This window comes from Nematostella vectensis, chromosome 15, assembly GCF_932526225.1.
Source record: "Nematostella vectensis chromosome 15, jaNemVect1.1, whole genome shotgun sequence".
Taxonomy (NCBI): domain Eukaryota; kingdom Metazoa; phylum Cnidaria; class Anthozoa; order Actiniaria; family Edwardsiidae; genus Nematostella; species Nematostella vectensis.
In genome coordinates this window covers 6,679,735-6,699,248 of record NC_064048.1, presented here as the reverse complement: position 1 = coordinate 6,699,248, position 19,514 = coordinate 6,679,735, and the positions used below count along the sequence as shown (strand labels likewise).

The 19,514-nt window shown below is 42.1% G+C and overlaps 2 protein-coding genes across 6 annotated transcripts in view; one reads left to right on the top strand and one right to left on the bottom strand.

Annotated features, from left to right (window-relative positions):
• LOC5506378 (trichohyalin) overlaps positions 1 to 9,086 on the top strand; it is a 39,043-nt gene extending 29,957 nt beyond the window's left edge. For all 5 annotated transcript variants that reach the window (XM_032374733.2, XM_048723128.1, XM_048723127.1 and 2 more), the window contains 6 exons: positions 469 to 1,119; positions 1,686 to 1,952; positions 2,623 to 2,889; positions 5,207 to 5,447; positions 6,933 to 7,200; positions 8,375 to 9,086. In XM_032374733.2, coding sequence (XP_032230624.2) covers positions 469 to 1,119; positions 1,686 to 1,952; positions 2,623 to 2,889; positions 5,207 to 5,447; positions 6,933 to 7,200; positions 8,375 to 8,442 — 1,762 coding nt within the window. In that variant the 3' untranslated portion in view covers positions 8,443 to 9,086. The remainder of the gene's footprint in view (positions 1 to 468; positions 1,120 to 1,685; positions 1,953 to 2,622; positions 2,890 to 5,206; positions 5,448 to 6,932; positions 7,201 to 8,374) is intronic.
• Positions 9,087 to 10,121: 1,035 nt separating this feature from the next.
• The window catches only part of LOC116614120 (sodium- and chloride-dependent GABA transporter 1), a 16,839-nt gene continuing 7,446 nt past the window's right edge, over positions 10,122 to 19,514 (bottom strand). Inside the window, 10 exon segments of the mRNA XM_048723130.1 lie at positions 10,122 to 11,307; positions 11,703 to 11,825; positions 12,912 to 13,061; positions 13,063 to 13,083; positions 13,180 to 13,280; positions 13,934 to 14,033; positions 14,251 to 14,382; positions 17,509 to 17,621; positions 18,085 to 18,209; positions 18,515 to 18,618. Of these exon segments, the coding sequence (XP_048579087.1) occupies positions 11,724 to 11,825; positions 12,912 to 13,061; positions 13,063 to 13,083; positions 13,180 to 13,280; positions 13,934 to 14,033; positions 14,251 to 14,382; positions 17,509 to 17,621; positions 18,085 to 18,209; positions 18,515 to 18,618 (948 nt within the window). The 3' untranslated portion in view covers positions 10,122 to 11,307; positions 11,703 to 11,723.

Sequence of the window (19,514 nt, the reverse complement as noted above, 5' to 3'; positions counted from 1 at the left end):
AACTGTGATTTAGTGAAATTTAATTCACTAAAACACAGTTTCTCGAAAACAAAATGTATTCCCGATTTGCACAAAGGCCGAACAATCAAATCAAAACAATTATTCAATATCAAAACAATTATTATTATCAATGCTCCTAGATCACTCCCCTTAGAAGCCAAAAAATATATTTAAATATTCTGAACTACTTCAGAGTTAATTTTGGTTTGTCTTCCTCCGATTTGAGCTAACTTCATTTAATATGCTGTTCGTGACAAATGCACCTCGTCATAAATTACCCTAAACATTTTGTGTGTTAGAATAATTCTTATTGGAGGTGTTTTTATATACGAGAGACATCATCGGTTCTCAACAAAATGTCCCCCCTAATGCTTATCGGCTTAAAAATCAATACAAATCTCTCAAGCTTTTTTTACCAAATGAAGTTGTTATGAGTACAGTCAGTTATGAGCTAACTTTATATCTAAGGTATCGTGGAAAACATCTTCGCGGTCTTCGCTGGGGAAAACGCCCGGTAGTAATACGATTAGGAAGAGTTTATACCGGAAAGAGAGCTCGTCACGTCATCAGACGCAAACTGAGACATCGTAGACAAGTGAATCGTCGCCGCCGTCGCCGCCAGAGAAGCAGACGTCGAAAAGCTATCAGGCGTATCCTTCGCAGACGATTCGGTCGTCGTTCAAGACGCATCAATCGCCATGGTCGTCTTGGAAGACGCACCGGTCGCCGTGGAAGATATCTCCGTCTCCTTGTTCGTCGTGGAAGACGATATGGTCGTCGTGGAAGACGTGTCAGTCGCCGTAGTCGTCGTAAAGTCGTCCGTCGTAAACGAGGCCGTGAAAGACGTAGAAGACGCCGAATGGCTCGAAGACGCAGACGTAGGGCTCGACGCCGTCGTCGTAGACTCCGCCGCGTTAGCCGCCGTCGTCCCCGACGCCTTGTCATAAGACGTAATGTCTCCATCTTCCTCAAGAGCGGGAAGAGACGTCCGCAGAAACTTGTGCGGCAAAATGGAATATTCTACTTGAGACACAAGCGAATCACCATTGGCCGAAACATCCGCGTTTACAAGAAGGGCAAAAAGCCAAGAGTTTTGACAGGAAGACGAATCAATCTCATGTAAGTACTCAGATAATCCCTCTACTCCGCGAAGGCGAACATCTATTTTTAACCATAACAGTAGAGTTGATGTTGACATGTATAATTATGTATTAGATTAGTGTTAGAGATGAATTTTAAACAGATGTTTATTGTTTATGTTATTCTGTAACGTCAAATGAATATTACGATGAGCTTCATACTTTTTCTTGCGGGGTGTGTGTGTGTGTGTGTGGGGGGGGGGGGGGGGGGTCGAGACATTCAACGTATTTTGGATTAGAAATATAAATACGTGAGCAACGGCAAACATGATTCCCCGCAATTTTGTGGGGTGGGGGACGCAAATGAAATATCTAAATATGCATATATATAAGCCCATATAAGACAAATTCAAAGAAAAGAATGTGAGGACTGTGCCAGATTTATCTGTAATCCATTTGCCAAATTCAATCAAAAATACTGCAAAATGATATCCCTAAACATGCGATGAAAATGCTTACCTCCTCGGGATGATATAATTTACAGCTTTTTATTTTTATTTTATTATTATTTGTCTTATTCTTTATTATTATTTTTTTCTTTTCAAGATTTAAGAAAGGAAGAAATGTAATTCTCAAGATACCATATCGACGAGGACAAGGGTTCGTCTCAAAGGGAAAAAGATATGTTATCAATCGAAAAGCTTACCGTATTCAGCTGACACGACGTAGACGTATCATTCGACGTGTCAGACGTCAGCGTCGTCGACGTCGCAGACAAAGACGCCGCAGGAAGCGCAGACGCCGTAGACGTCGTAGACGTCGAAGACGTACCAGACGTACCAGACGTCGCGTATCATGCAAGATGAGGATCAGGTAAATTATTAAAAGAGCCTTTCTCAGCCATAGCTTTGTTAGTATTTATATTCAAAATTTTATAGATAGATGATGTGGTAAAAATTAAAAAAACATTGTTTTATACTGTATTTAACAAACAAAGTATCACAATAGCTACATGAAATTACCTTATTCGATTTTCGCCAGGCGGCAGAGAGCGAAATTTAAAAAAAAAATACAAAGAAAAGCGCTCAAAACGGCTTACCTAGGTAAAAATCATCGTCATGATTACCATCATCATTATCATCACCACCGCCATCATCAGCGACTTCATCGTTATCACCGTCACCATCATCATCATTATCGTCATCGTCATCATCATCATTATTATCATCGTCATCGTCATAAGGATCACCATTATCATTGCCATTATCATTGTCGCCAACATCGTCATAATCATCAGCATCATCGTCATCATTGTCATTTTCATCGTCATCATCATCGTTATCGTCTTAACGATCACCATCATCATTGCCATCATCATTGTCACCATCATCGTCATCACCATCAACATCATCTTCATAGTCATCGTCATAATCATCAGCATCATCGGCATCATCATTGTCATCATCATTTTCATCATCGTCATTTTTATCATCACCATCGTTTCCAGTACACCCACGTTTCTAAAGGCATGTGACATCAATAGGTATAGGAGGCGATGGTATCCACTCTGGCGCCGCGGCAGGAAGCTGGTTACTACAATCCGTCGCGTCCAGCGCGTTGTCACGATCCGTCGCACCACGATCATCATCAAGAGCCGGCGCGGACGAGGCCGCACCATAAGGCTGAAGGTCGGTGGACATCTGGGCGTTCGCCGCGGCCATAGCTGGAAGTCTGTCAATGTACGCAACAAGCGCAAGTTCATCAGATGCTTTGGCAAGAGATACCCAATCCGTTTCCGAGGAGGCCGCAGGTAAGCGCGTAGGAGGGAAGGGGGGGGGGGAGGGGGAAAGGTGGAAGGGGATGGGTTTTAGAGGGAGGGGGAGGTGTTTTAGGGGAAAGAGGGAAGGGTTTTAGGCGGGAGGGAGAGCGGTTTTAGGGTGAAGGGGGAGGGGTGTTAGGAGGTAGGGGGAGGGGTGTTAGGGGGAAGGGGGAGGGGTGTTAGGAGGTAGGGGGAGGGGTGTTAGGAGGTAGGGGGAGGGGTGTTAGGAGGTAGGGGGAGGGGTGTTAGGAGGTAGGGGGAGGGGTGTTAGGAGGTAGGGGGAGGGGTGTTAGGGGGAGGGGTGTTAGGAGGGAGGGGGTGTTAGGGGGGAAGGGTGTTAGGGGAAGGGGTGTTAGGGGGAGGGGAAGGGGTGTTAGAGGGAGGGGGAAAGGTGTTAGGGGGGAAGGGTGTTAGGGGGAAGGGTGTTAGGAGGGAGGGGGTGTTAGGGGGGAAGGGTGTTAGGGGAAGGGGTGTTAGGGGGAGGGGAAGGGGTGTTAGGGGAGGAGGGGGAAGGGTGTTAGGTTGGAGGGGGTGCTAGGATGAAGTATTTCTACTGAATGGGGATTGCGCTGCATGTGAAATATTTTCGTTTCTGCTTTACTCGGATACACCCATATATGGAATAACTCCAAGTTTTACTCTCATTTTAAGGTGGAACCGCCTTGATTGATATAGGAGGATCCGCCACACTAGCTTACCCGAGAGAGCACTGCAAAATGTGATTTTGTTTTAAAAACTGTCGTTTTTCTAGCTCGCTTGGTCATTTCCTTATTAGGCACTACATACCATATTTGGGAGTCCCGCTTCAATCATTTTTTTTTTTTCGCTTTTTAATCGCTCTAGTACTTTGTAAGTCGAGAATTTCCACGAAAACTTGCAGGAATTCGTGTTTACTACAATTTTGCTGGCAGCTATCTTGGAAATGGAGCCTAGTCCACAACGTTTTAGAATATCACAGGTCTCCCGCGCGCTCGCCCCAGGCTCTTTAAGACCATTTAGAAAAACGACAGCCATTGATTGATATGGGGAGTTATCAGTTGAGCTGTTGGAAATGTGGGGCTCGGATTATGTAGTGGGTTATGTTTGTCAACAGGGTATTTGTTCGTATTATGCCCGAATGCTTTTTAAGGTGAGAGAGTTACACTACGCGTATCCGAATATCTTCGGGTGGTCTTTAACCGGTGAAGCGGACGAAGACCCTGACAAACATAACCCACTGCCCCACCAGCGCAAGTGGCTTCCTTACAAAACAAACACACACGACGCGTTGCATAGCAAAGTGGTTAATTTGCGTAATAATATCAATCGCGCGTAGCCTGCTTGCAGGCGTCTACCCGGTGTTTTTTTCGCTATGTTTACCCGGTGTTTTTTCGCTATGTTTACCCGGTGTTTTTTTTTTCGCTATGTTTACCCGGTGTTTTTTTCGCTATGTTTACCCGGTGTTTTTTTCGCTATGTTTACCCGGTGTTTTTTTCGCTATGTTTACCCGGTGTTTTTTCGCTATGTTTACCCGGTGTTTTTTTCGCTATGTTTACCCGGTGTTTTTTTCGCTATGTTTACCCGGTGTTTTTTTCGCTATGTTTACCCGGTGTTTTTTTCGCTATGTTTACCCGGTATTTTTTTCGCTATGTTTACCCGGTGTTTTTTTCGCTATGTTTACCCGGTGTTTTTTCGCTATGTTTACCCGGTGTTTTTTCTCTATGCGCTTAGTCTTGGTCGCCATCTTGTGTTTGGCTGCGCTAGCTTGGCGCGAGTGACAGTGCTGAATAACGTATGCGCATGCGCGTGCTCTGGCGAAAACAAGCACAATCGTAGTGTTGAATCGTTCGAGTACAGGTACGAAAGGCTGACTTCAGTTGCTTTTTTGACTAACTGTACAGCATTAAAATCATACTGTACAAAAGATGATAGATTTGTTTGATATTGAGGGAGCCTTCAAGAAAATTATAGCCCTATGTTGGTCTAGTTTTCTCAGCATTCGCCAAAATGTGACAGTTCGCCGGTAAAAAGCCGCCATTTCAAAACAAAAAGGCTGGTTTAACCGCGCGGTACTGGAACTAGTCTTGCGTTTTTCAGCACAGTCGGCGCGAGTGACAATACGTTCGTTCCAGCTTTCGCGCTGCCAGAACAAAACAAGATGACGGCCACAATCCGGCGCATAGCGAAAACACCGGGTAAACATAGCTAAAAAACACCGGGTAAAGCCTGCAAGCAGGTTAAGTCGCGCGTTAAATAGAGACACATTTCACCGTAAGAAGCGCTTACTTGATACTTTTTAAGCTGACTGTATTTGGTTCTGTTATCCTAGATACATCATGTCGAAGAAGGTTCGTAAGGACTGGACCCGAATTAGCAGGTACTACCGTTTCCAAGTGAATGTCGAGCATAAATGGCGCACTGTGGTCAGGCGCAACAGGAGGCTTCAAGTCACGATTGGCAGTAAGAAGCGAATCGTTAAAGTCTCCCCTCGCGGACTGTTGATCCAAGGATTCAGATCTCGACCAGTGAAGAACAACGTCCGCATTTGGTACGGGAAGAAATGGAACAAGGTATTTTAATTTGAATCATATCATTGTTTAGATCAAGAAAGTTAATTAAATCCATATTTGGAAAACCCGAGTCTCCTGGGTCTTTACAGACTTGATAAACTCGGATTTTAAGAGCAAGAGAACGATTTTGGAGTAAAGACCCGATCAAACGCAGATGACAGTTGATGAGATAACTTCACTTTTTCCGTTCTTGCACTCTCACGCACTCTCATTCACTTTGAACATGTTCAAATTCGACATCAGATTTGACGAGTGATGGCGCCGTTTGATCGCGGAATGAAAGTCGATGAGAGTTTTTCGGTCAGCAGTTTTCACAATTTTTAACCTGTAATTTTTAACCTGTGATGAATCCTTAAGTCAAGTAATTATTACAAATTCCAAAACTCAATATTTTGTTCATTTTTTTCGTTGGATCGAGGTGTAATTTTCGGCACCTCGGTAATTTTTATCTTTTTTTGTCTCATCCCATCTTACCGTTTTTTAGTGTTAGGATTAGTATTAGGATTTCAAGTGCGAAGCGCGCTATTATGAACAGGATAATTGAGTCATTTGTTTTGATTGGCACGATAATGTGACGATGGTAACGATGATGATGATAATGATAATTATAATATAAAATGATGCTTATGACGATAATGATGATAATGATAATGATGACGATGATGTTGATGTTCTGGGACGGTCGCAATAGCCGCAGACTCGATATGCCATGTCCGGACAGGGGCGAGACCATGGGACTGGGGCGAGACCATGGGGACAAGTAGAAATAACACCAACAAGCAAAACCGTGGCGCCAAAAGTGTCACGTGACTGTTTGGGTGGCAAACTAGCGCGCTTAGTCTTTAAGCGGCAGAATAACGGCAACAAGAAGCAACTTATTCAGCGTTTTTTACGAAAAAAGCCAGGATTCTTGTTTTTGTTTTTTTCAGAAAGGGTTTAGTTTCTTTAAAATAATATTTCTTCGTCGTTCATTTCGGATTTTTTGTTTAAACATTTTGCTTTAAATATGCCACCCGAAAAGGTCACTTGATCTCTTAGCGAAAGTCCCCTATTCTTGAATAGGAAAAAAGGCTGAGCTCGTGAATTCTTCTAAACCCCAAATCGCCTTTGCTCGTCCCAGTTCTCTCACGACACATCGAGCCATGCATATTAATCAATGCCCAATGTGTCCGATTTTCGGTCGTGACGCAGTGAGTATATTTGTTGCTCATCTCTGAATTTAACTCATGTGGGCTTAAAGACACCCTGCTTTCAATATTTTGAAATATTAATCGCGTTTTTCGTTAAATTTCTTCGGAGATTGTTATGTAATCGACCGGAACATTGTAATCGACTGGTGAAAATTCCCTCATCCCCAGCATGGGTCATTTTAACATGTCTTAATGCTGTGTTACTGAAAGCTTACAAGTCGTAATCCCACACTTCCGCCCAGAAAACACTCGTTATGCGCCTGAATTCTTACAATTATCATAATTTTATCAACAGATATCAAGCTGCTGTAAGAAGCTGAAGCTGCGATTCGGGAAAGCTTCCCTCCCCGTCACCTTCAATCGTGGCAGCTTGCGGGTCATCGCTAGAGGGAAAATGGTCACCCTAGGGAAAGCGGAAAGATTTGCATTGGGTCTAAAGAAGAGATTTGCCCGAAGACGTCGCTTTGGTCGTCGTCGCAGTCGCTTTGGTCGTCGTCTCCGTCACCATCCCCGCCCTTTCAGACTACGTGTCCGTGGGAAACGGGGCATTCACATCCCCAAAGGTGTGTCAAACTCTATTAGCAGGGGGTGAGGGGGACACGTGGTCCCACAATATTTTATAGATTATAAGGAAATGACCAGTAGAGGCGTGGCTTTGCCCCCTCCCCCCCCCCCCTAATCTTTCGTGGTCTGCTATGGCCCTGATTAAAACGTAATGTTCAACAGACAAATCATTTCCTTCTCAACATCTCGAATTTAAAGTAATGTTAAAGACACTCTGTCTACCTCTACTCTTACTTTTATTGTTTATCTTCACAATATTTGCAGATAAATTACAAAATAGCTATATCAAAAACAAAGATTTGTCAGATTTGTCTTCAGCGCATCAAAGCATTTAAAACGCCTTCGCATTTTAGATTAACGTCTATTTTGCAGGAAAACTCCAAAATAACAGACCATGATTGAGTGGGCCATTCCAGCTATATAGAAACTTACCTCAACTACCAGAATGCAGCCCGCGCTTTTTAAGCTTATGCCTAGTGCACACTAACAACATAACGACATGCGCGCGCATTATGTTCAGCCCGGCATAACGACATGGACATAATGACATAAAAGAAAAAAACATGTTTTTTTCTCTTATGTCATTATTTCCATGTCGTTATGTCGGAGATAAGAGTGCGCGCGCCCATATCGTTATGTCGCTAGTGTGCACTAGGCATAACGACATGGACATAATGACATAAAAGAAAAAAAACATGTTTTTTTCTCTTATGTCATTATTTCCATGTCGTTATGTCGGAGATAAGAGTGCGCGCGCCCATATCGTTATGTCGCTAGTGTGCACTAGGCATAACGACATGGACATAATGACATAAAAGAAAAAAACATGTTTTTTCTCTTATGTCATTATGTCCATGTCGTTATGTCGGAGATAAGAGTGCGCACGCCCATGTCGTTATGTCGATATGTCGCTAGTGTGCACTAGGCATTACATCAAACGAAGCGCACGCAGCATGCCGGTAGTTGAGGTAGGTTCCCATGGTGAGTGTGCGCGCATGCTTATAGCTGGAATGGCATACTATGGCAATCCAATATAAATATTAGAATTGAATACCTCCACCACCAGCCCATGTTTCCATCGCAGGATATGGATGGGCCGAATCGTATCGTTATTGCTTATAAAATGGTTCGTGACGAGCTTTGTTATAAAAAAATGTCTACATTTGTTTTCAGCCTCAGACTCCGCCAAACCCGTTAAAGCGAACAAGCCAGTCAACCCCGTCAAACCGGCTAAAGCGTGAATAAAGAAGAAAATCTGGATTGGAATGGAAATGGATATACAGAATAAAAAAAGAAATTAATGTAGATTTAGAATAGGAACCAATGAACAGGCTGGTCGTACCCTTCACCCTTTGCCTAAGCTATCCCGAAACTCGCCCTACCTCTATTTATAAGTGTAATGAAATCGGTTTTGCTCCGTTGACCCCCAAGCGTAACACACATTGCTAGCTTTCTTGATTAAGAGTTAAATTTGAATAATTAATCTAACGCAGTAAAACACCTTTGCACAGCTCTTCTACATTAAACTTTGATCACGAATATTGAAGCCAAAGCTGAAAAAAAAGTTGTTTGTAGTGAATGCGAATACATTTACGGTCCAAGATTTCCTCGTTCCAAAAGTCCAAAGTCAAAACAATTTTGCAATATATTTCAATTTAACCAGGTTTGGCATTAAATCCGCGAACAATATAAAGTTTAATGAAGAAGGGATAGCTTCAGCGTACTATTTAACGTACTAATCGAAACCTAAAACTAAACTAAAACTAACGTACAAATCGAATCAACTATACCAATAATATTGGTAATATTGTAATTGTTAGTAACTAACAAGCATGCTGTTCCGAGGTTCATAGATTGAAGCATTATTAAAAGCGATCACTTCGCATATTGTTGTAATTAAATGGGGCGAGGATGATGGGAGGGGGGAAGGGGGAAGGAGCGGCTAATCCTCGACGTCAGCTGTTGTATAATCTCATTTTCTCGCTTTCTCGTCTCATCCTCGTCATTATTAGATGTTTATCTCGCCCTCTTTATATAAGGTGAATATCTCGCCAGTTGTTGTTTACAAATACCATCAGCTAACTCTAAAGACAACCAACTGGATTACATGCCAGTTCGATCGCAAACGTGCAAACTCAGCTCTGCTAAGCCCGCGAGCTTAACTGTACAAAACACAGCTAACCCATGAGGAGGGTCACCCATGCCAAATAGATAAGGTAGGAATTATAGGGAGGTAGGAATGAAGAAACATCACCCTGCTAACAAAGGCTTTCTTCCTGTTTGTTTGCGAGTGTTTAAAAACATTAATCTCTAAAAGCTGTCAGAACTTTGATAAAAACAATCGGTTAAACCATGTGACTACCTCCAAAAACTTGACGGGGACTAATGCGCATGCTCAACGGGATTCGATAGCGGAGAACGCGAAGGAACAGAGACTTGACACCAATAATAATTTAACTGATAGAGACAAACAGGAAGAAAGCTCTGCTTTCATTCACATTGATTCCCTTGGTCCCACGCGCTTGGGAAATGCGCTTGAAATGAGCTTGGGGCTAGCCGAAGGACTAATGGTATGTATATTAATAGTATCACGCAAAAAACTGTGAGTTGTTTTTTAAAAGACTTTTATTTTATTTTAATCATTCTAATCTTCTTGAAGATTGTGCTAGAGCTATATATATATTATATCACAGTAGCAGGGCCGTAGCAGGAGGTGGGGCTCTGGGGGCACGTGCCCCCCCTCCCCCAATATTTTCACAAATTATAAGGAAATGACCAGTAGGGGCGTGGCTGTGCCCCCCATTGTTTTCTTGATGTTTCTGTATCGTCCCCGCCCCCTCAATAATTTGAGGCCTGCTACGGCTATGAGTAGTCTAATCACAGTCTGGTTTCAACGAAAAATTTGGAATTACATTTTTTCATCAACTCCGTCTATCAAAATCAATCTTTAATTTGCTATTATTAAAATCTATTATGTCAATTCCACTTTCTTTTTGGACTTTGATGAACAGTTAAATAAGCTTGTTCAAAAAATAACTAAATACTATTTTGTAACAAATAATTAAAGTACGAATGCAATTCTTTTAAGGGATCTAGAAAGTTCCCTTCGTCCATCTCTTCCCACTTCACCCCTTCCCCCTCAGCTCGCGGACGTTATATGATAAATAAGGAATCACATTTTACAGCCAAACCAGGTCAAGCGTGCCCCCAATCAATTTCCAATCTTGAAACCAGTTTTCAAATTTTCAATGCAAAGTTTCGTTCAAAATAGCGGCAAGAAACCCCATTGTCGTGTTTATAAACCGAAAAGCTTTTTTTCCTTATGGAAGTTATTGATGATTTATGCGATTTTGGTTTCTCTTTCATTTCTGGGGATTTGCGACACTTAGTGAGTGACAACATTCGAAAACTCGTCTCAGAAATGGAAACTTCTCTGCAAATAATCAACTGAAATTTCGGATAATGAACTCATGGCATGTCATAGCATGGTGATCGTAACGTAGGGTTGTATTACAGATGCTTCATTCACTTGTTTGGTTTATTTTTTGCGAATGTTTGTCTTTCTGATGCTTTACTCTGGGGAAAGTGATGCTTCTATTTGAGGTGCGCATTAGCATTGCACAGTCGTTGTTGAAAAATATTGCTCAATAATTGTTCAAACTCTTGGCATCGTAAGTAACCACAGTTTCATCAAATAGCAGTTGAGTTGGGAATCAAAGTGTCGTAACCTGCAGCGGTTCATGGATAACGATTAAATGGCTAAATCCAGATCTCAGAAAGTCATGTGAATGTTCAAAGGGACATAAACAAGAATATTACTGCTTTCCAGACCTGTATATGTTTTTATTTACGTTTGTTTGATAACTTATTTGATACCCATGGGGCACTGAGGGTTTCAATACATGGATTCTCCACTGCAACCTTATTTGAAATAGGTGTATATGTACTGAATAAATTATCTAGCTCCGTATCTTGTATTTACACCGATAATCAGTACACTTAGCTTATATCACAGAAGGGTCACTGTGGAACCCTAGCGTTGAGATGAATTCTTCCAAGTCAATGTGCTAAAAGTCTCGATATCGCACAAAAGTCATGCGTCATCCCTGAAAGGGGGCGCAAAAAAGTATTAGCGTTCAAGGTGAAAAAACACACATACACACCTATATAACCACTAGTTATACGTTTTGTTGATTTCAAATAGAGAGAAATATCAGTTTTCGTGTTTTGTATTTTGTTGATTTCAGTTAGAGTTCTCAGCCCTATTAATACCGGATGGGGGAGTAGGAGGGGGTCCCTTGAGGCCTCCAGCAAGTTTGAACTGTGTGACTTTCAGGAACATTGTATAAAGAGCTTGAGTAAGGGTTTGCGGTGATGAGGTTTTGCCTTCCGGGATATTGCGGTTTCTCTAGACTGCGCGGTTTATCGTTATTGGCTTATTTAGACAGTCTTGCGGTTTTTGGCGTTTTTCTGTGCGGTTTTGCGGTTTTACTCCTCTTACCCTTTCTACTGAGTGAGGTGTTCAGGGAATGACCTCCTGGTTATCTACACCTCGTCCAACGCGTTGTTTCTCTTCAACATCGCGGAAGATCTCGGGGTTTGGGGTCATCCCATTTCTTAGTTTCTGTTAAAATAATTAGAATTAAAAAGAATTTCAAGCCTGATTCCTGAATCATGGGAGAATGCAATACACTATAGTCGTCCTTATAAATATTTTCAATATTATCGTTATTTCTGTCTATCGGTTTATGGAATTCCAATGTACCAAGCGTGTTACGCTTATAAAACCCTCAAACACCTTCTGGTACCGTTAACTCCTATATACACCTATTTTAAGTAAGTTTGTACTCTGAGAATCCATATTCATAACCCGAAGGGTTATTATTTGATGGGTATCAAATTAATGAGTATGAGTATATAAAAATCCGGGTTATAAAAGTTGTAGCGTTCTTGTTTATGCGCCTACAAATAATATTTGTAGGCGCATAAACAAGAACGCTACAACTTTTATAACCTACTCCAAATGTGTCGTAGCCCGATATGGAGCATGGGTAACATATATATTACCCATGCTCCATATCGGGCTACGACACATTTGGAGTAGGTGTATTACATCCTTTGCCTCAGAACATCGTCCTCTAAAGGCTGATTCAGACGGCAGCACGAGTAAGTCGTGTGCGACATGCCCGCAACACTTCTACAACACGAGTCGTAGACTGTAAATCAGCCTACTGCGCTCGGCTACGAAAGTCGTATTGTGTAATTCGCGGTAATTCGAAGCTAAGACATGTCGTAGGCAGGTCACATACGACTAAATCGTGCTGTCTTGATAAGCCTTACCCTTTAGAAGGTGGATTCCGAAGCGCAGAAGAACTCCATATCAAGAAAATGTAGCCAAAATTTTTTTTTGTTTTTGCCAAATGCAGTCACTTCCATATATGGAAACTAATATATTCCTTATTTGGAAAAACTGCATGATTCTTGTCATTTTTAAGGCTGCCGTACCGCAGGTGCTTTGCAAACTTTATGAATTGTAATCAGAAAAGAAAAACAGTTACTATGACCATCTTTAGTCAATGGAGAAAGTTTTGGAAAAGAAGACTCGCAGCAGACCCCCAAAACGACAACGTTTTCTTCATATAACTGGTTTTATTGCGAATATGGTATCAATCTCTCAAATACAGTAATAATTCAAAAAAATTCTACTCACCTCCCGAAAGGTGGACCCCTTTGCATGGTAGAATTCACTGATCGCAAATATCGGTATTAACGCCATTGAGCATAGTGCCAGTCCCCAACCAACAATCTCGGCCCATCCAGGGTAAGGCTTCCCGCCATAGCTCACTCCTTTCCACATTACCCAGCTGGGCCACGATGACAGCCTGGATATCATATGCCATAAGAATGCAATGAAATGGGCTGAAATGTTGAGTATTTTGATAGCGGAAATTAAAACCGCATTGTAATTATTTCCTTACCAGACAAACAACGGGGGAGAGGAATTTCCAACAGAAGATGAAGTACCAGTTGGGTTTTTTGCCGATCATGTTCTTGATCATAATACTCAGTTTTTCAGTTCCTGGAATGCAATAGTTCTTAGAAATGCGACAGAACTATGTTTATGCAAGCGATGACAATCAATAGATGAAGATGATGGTGTTGGTGGTGATGGAGGTAATGGTGACGGTGAAGGTGACGGTGACGGTGACGGTGGTAGTGATGTTGATGGTAATGTTGTGTTGGTGGTGATAGTGGTGATGGTGATGGAGATGGTGGTGATGATGATGATGGTGATGGCGATGATGATGGTGGTGGTGGCGATGGTGATGGTGGTGGTGGTGGCGATGGTGATTGTGGTGGTGGTGGCGATGGTGGTGGCGATGGTGATATTGGTGGTGATGGCGATGGTGATGGTGGTGGTGGTGGCGGCGATGGTGGTGGTGATGGTGGTGGCGATGGTGATGGTGGTGGCGATGGTGATGGTGGTGGTGATGGTGGTGGCGATGGTGGTGGTGGCGATGGTGGTGGTGGTGGCGGTGGTGGTGGTGGTGACGGCGGTGGTGGCGGCGGCGGTGGTGGTGGTGGTGGTGGTGGTGGTGGTGGTGGTGGTAGTGGTGGTGGTGGTGACGGTGATGGTGATGGTGGTAGTGATGGTGATGGTGACAATGACGGTAATGGTGATGGTGATGGTGACGGTGATATAACGATGCTTATAATGATGATGCGACTTACCAACTCCCCATCCAATAAACATGACCTCGCAGAATCCCAGGAAAAGAAGCGCGATTCCGCCTGATTGGTAGTCAAACAGATTAAAGACGTACATACCGCCCTGGGAGATGAACAAAAAGAAACGTGTTAGGACACAATAAGATTCTTTATAAAAACATGGAAATTCCAATAGCTATTTCTATGCTATATATGTTATTTGCTTCTTAAAAAAAGTAGATTATTACTTTGGCTACATATGTACCGCTTTTTCTTATCTTGCAACGCTGATAAAAAAACATGATTGTCATTTTTGGCCCCCTTTGGTGCACCTCCCTCACCTCAGCACACATCGGCACAGCGAGAAGGAACATCAGTAAACAAGCGACGATGAGTACAAGCCATTTGTACTTTCTCAGATATTTGGGGTACTCGTCCACAAGTCCGGTGATGACGCACTCGACCATAGCGAACTACAATCATCACAAACAAGGGCAACGTTAAGGAGGTTTATGAGATACGGAGATACACGCACAGCTGATTATGGAAAGGTTGTCCACAGAAAAATAAATTTTCCAATGTTCAAAATTTCACCTGACCCATTAGGAGAATAATTTTTGGGAATGAATTGCTATATTCGAGATTGCTCTCCATCGTTAGTCTCCCGCGGATGGGAGATGGGAGCGTTGCGTTACCGACACAAAAATCAGCAGCGCGGGAAACGTAAGCTATCCGCTAACAGTCAGTAGCAGAGCTGATATTCTGCACGTGTTTGGCGAGTGACTTAACATTTGGAGCATTGGAAAAAAATTTTTTAGGTGGAAAACATTTTTAAGATCAGCAGCATAAAGAACTGTATTCTGCTGAGCTCAAACTAGCAAAGAAACATTTCTTGAATAATTATTTTGAGTGATTACTTTGAGATTAAGAAAATAATGTTGTATATCACTTCCTTAGTTGAAAGAATTTTTATTCTTAAGCCCTTGAATAAATGTTCACTAATTAACCTCGAAGAGGTTTGAAACACTTTAATGGAAATGTTTCAGAGGTAGTTTGAGCGCAATGTTAGTAATAGTGGAGAACCCGTGAACCAGAATTCAAAGCTCTATGACCAGTGAAATGATAAAAAATATCGTTGTACTTAATTGGGTCTTAATGTTTCCTCTAATGAAATGAAACCATGGTCAAACATGGCCATAGCTTCTTGTCATTGGGCCTCATCATTATCAACCCATGCAATTTATGTTATGTGTACACAAATTTCAACTAAAGTTGCACTCAATAATCTATGAATCGAAGCCCGCAGTGGTTCAAGGGTAAAGTATAAATGACTAAATCCCTGTCTCTCACATGTATACAGGCCCAGAGACGAGAATGGTACAAGTTTCCAACTTGGATTTGTGTGTATTTACGCTTTTCCTTATTCATGTCATAGCCGTAATGCAATACCATTGCGACAGTTGAATTCTCCTTGTGCAACCTTATTTGAAATAGGTGTACCCAACCTTCACTCCGAGCCTGGTTTTCAAGTCCTACATTGCAGATGATGGCGGACTTAGAACAAGGCTTGGTTGCTGGTTAGCTGCAGATTTGACCCATGATGAGAATTGCGTTTTGATGAATAAATTAAGAGAATATTTTTAAGGATCAAAATTTCCAAAAAGGTCAAAGAAACAGTTTTTTTTTTAGCAATTTACCTCGAGCTTTTTATGTTTGTTACTCTCTTCGATAATGACAGTATATACCTATATCTATCAAGGATATATTAGCAAAAAACCCTCAGTATTCCAGATTCTCTATTATGCTTCTTCGTCACTTTAATACCGTCATTACCGAAAGAGCAGAAATAAAGCGAGTCTGTAAAAAAGATCAGGATACAAACCAAAATGTTAATGAACCGCATTTTTGGAATAAGTTAGGAAAAAAGAACTGTTATTTTATTTGGAAGTTATATTCAGGCTATTTGTTAATCTGTAGATTTGCCTTTTGGGAGTTAGGGAAAGTCTTTAAAGAGACATATGACAAAGGCTTTCAAAAGACATCTCGCTTTACTTCAAGCTCTTATTAAGAACTTCAATCCCTGTCCTCTACAACAAGATTTGGGATTGCTGTGGTGGTTTTACCACAGGGAGCCAAACCCGGATTTTAGGACGAGGACAGAGATTATGATAAAGCATGATTAAGATAGCAATCCAACGTTAAATGTGTTGCACATGTTCGTGCGACACCACCCGTACCAGTCTTACCCCCAATACCGCTCCACCACAGGTATACCGGTCTGGACCTGCGCTATAGCGATATAAGGCAGCCATGTTGGTTACGTCACGCGACAAATAAATTAGTTTGTAAAATAGGAGGGTGAGAGCTCCCATGCAAAGGAATTATGGGAACTAAGTGTTTTGAAGTGAGACAATAAAAGTAAAACGAGAAAAAAATAAAACAAAAATCAATGAAGATAAACATATGAAAAATAAATAAATAAATGATAAAGCTGAACGAAAACTTCAAAAAGAATGTAAACAAGAGGTTTTTTAATATTTTGCTGTTGTTAATTGTCCCTTTTCAGAATTTTTTTGAAGGTTGTAAAATTGGTCATACTAAAATCGTGAGTTCGTGTGTTACCTCCAAAGCCTCAAATTGACAAATACACAAAAAGATCATAAATCGTGTTGACTCGCCAACGCTTCCTGCGATTTAAGTGAATCACAAGAAAAGTTATAATCCTTAACTACCAGAGCACAACCTTGAAACTACTCAAGTCCATTAGCCTATTCTAACCCACCTGACCCATCCAAGGCATAGGCGTCACCCTCTGTTACCGTAGACTAGCCCCCCCTTACTCTTTTCTCTGATGATCATTTAGACCCCGGTACACTTAGAACAGTAGAAACATCGAGTAGAATATCAAAGAAATAGCAACAACATTTCATAGAGGAATTAATAGCATTTCCCTAAGGCTAAGAACCGGATATAGATGACTCTATGATAAATAGCCCAAGGAATCACAGCAATAGTAAAAAAATGAGTGGCGCCAAGAATTGAGCATTTAATTATTATCCCAACACTGCAGCGCTCGGACAACAACTAAATATATAGTATCCGTGCTCCGAAGTATATGAAAATGTGGTTGCCATTTTTATATTTTAAGTAAAGCTGTGTAGCAGATCCTTATGTCCAAGAGCGGCCAGGTTCTTTTGGCTTGCTTTTTAAGCAGCAATTTTTTAAGAAGTACTGTCTCAGAATTCGTAGATTAAATTGTGAAAAAATGCGTAAGACTCAAACAAAGCTCAACAGCAATGCTACACAGAGTTACTTTTGTTTTTATTAAACATGCTCTTTACCTAGCCCAAAATGCATCGCCTATGAAAAAAAAATATATAGGCTGTTTTCTCCCAAGAATACTTTATTCATATCAAATCAAAAAAGCCAAAATAATGTATATTATATGCACCAGAAAAATAGCAGTTTTGACGAAGTTTTTTTTATTAAATTTCATCAATCCAATATCGCAATGCATGATGGGCACCCAACCCACCCACACCCAGGAGTCCCTCCAACAGGAAACCCGGATCATATCAAGCATAGAGTCTAGTCATTACCTGGCTGTCGAGACCGAGTGTAAGAATCATACAAAAGAACAGAATCGCCCAAAGCGTAGACACGGGCATCTGCGCAATGGCTTCTGGGTAAGCGACGAATGCCAGACCGGGACCTATGGAAGAAGACTGGGTATGAAAAGTTTTCGTGTGTCGTGAACGGCGCTAGTCTCCTGCGCAGCCGTCTTCAGAGGGATTCGAGACTGACACTAAGGACGGCTACGCAGGAGATTATAACGGCGCTTGCACGCGTCTTTTTCGAGACTTATGCTTTATAGCATAAAACATAGCCTAGATAGACAGTCAATTGCTTCTTGTAACAGCCTCAATGTGATGATGTGATGTCCTATTAAAACCAGACGTGTACCGGACCTGACGCAGGGCCATAGCAAAGGGTGGGGCACTGGGGGCACGTACCACCCCCCCTCCCCCCACAAAAATTTCAAAAATTATAAGGAAATAACAAAGGGCGTGGCTGTGCAACTCCAATATTTTCTTAATGATTCAGGTTTGTGCCCCCCAATCATACGTGGCCTGCTACGGCCCTGTGACGTCATACAAACCACGTGACTTACTTACCGCTTGTAGCGACCTTATCGACAGTTGTTCCGAGAGTGAAGGCCATGTAACCCATGACGCTGAAGATCACAAAGCCCGCGAATATACTCGTCCCGCAGTTGATCAATGCAACGACAACCGCGTCCCTAGGAGACACAAGGTAACACATCAAATAAGGTTAAATAAAGGTTATCAATGTTATTTAAAGTGTCGGTATTAGAGATGAAATGACTTCTCAATTAAAGCGACTTTTTTGAAATTTCCATCAACAATCGTCATCATTGTCATCGTCATCATCATCACCCTCTGTATTAACAGCCTACTCCTTTTGTTTATTTCACATTCGAGCCAGACCAGTTTTCTCCATTAGCTTCGTTCTCGAACATATTCTTACCCTAACCATATGTGACGCTTTGCTTAGTATAATCAATGAACCTTACTTGTAACTTACTTTTGGCAATTGTTGTTGAACCTATTGTAGCTGGCAAAGGTGACTAAAGATCCAAACCCGATTCCAAGAGAGTAGAAGATCTGAGTGGCCGCACGCACCCAAACCTAGAGAAAGCAAAAATAATTTCTTATCATTCACAAAATCGCAACCTAGTCACAAGACGTTATTCAGCTAACACTAACACCAAATGTCCAAATGTGGTTGAGGAACTTTCCTTGGGGGGGGGGGGGGGGGGGGGGGGGGGGAAGGTTTCACAGAAGTTTCCGGGAGTGGGAACTCTGAAAATTTTCCAGAGGGGAGGGGGGGGAGGGGCGTATATTTTACAGTTATACCATTTCCATTGAGCCAAGCCAAGGCTCGAGGTAGATATTTTTAAAGCCACTATCGTCCTAAATGGAAATGGTATAATTGTTTTAGTATTAAAACAAGTTTAAGAGCAATTTTCATTTCGGAAACACCCGCCATTTTGCTTGATTTCGGGGGTCAGGAAAGTATCCACCTCCTAGGAGGTGTATATTGCATTTTATCTCGAGTTTCTCAACCAATCGAATCGCTTGTTCTTGCAAGGTTCCCGAGTTTTTATCCTCAACTCCCCCAGTGCGGATAAAAGTTGCAGCATGGAAAAATTTGTCCCTCCCCCCAACCAGTAAGTGAAGTCTTTCTTACCTCGGGGTTCAGGGGTTTGTCCCCCCCCCCAACCAGCAAGTGAAGTCTTTCTTACCTCGGGGTTCAGGGGTTCCCCCCCCAACCAGCAAGTGAAGTCTTTCTTACCTCAGGGTTCAGGAGTTTGTCCCCCCCCCCCAACCAGCAAGTGAAGTCTTTCTTACCTCGGGGTTCAGGGGTTCCCCCCCCCCCCCCAACCAGCAAGTGACGTCTTTCTTACCTCGGGTTTCAGGGGTTTGTCCCCCCCCCCAACCAGCAAGTGAAGTCTTTCTTACCTCGGGTTTCAGGGGTTCCCCCCCCCCCAACCAGCAAGTGAAGTCTTTCTTACCTCGGGGTT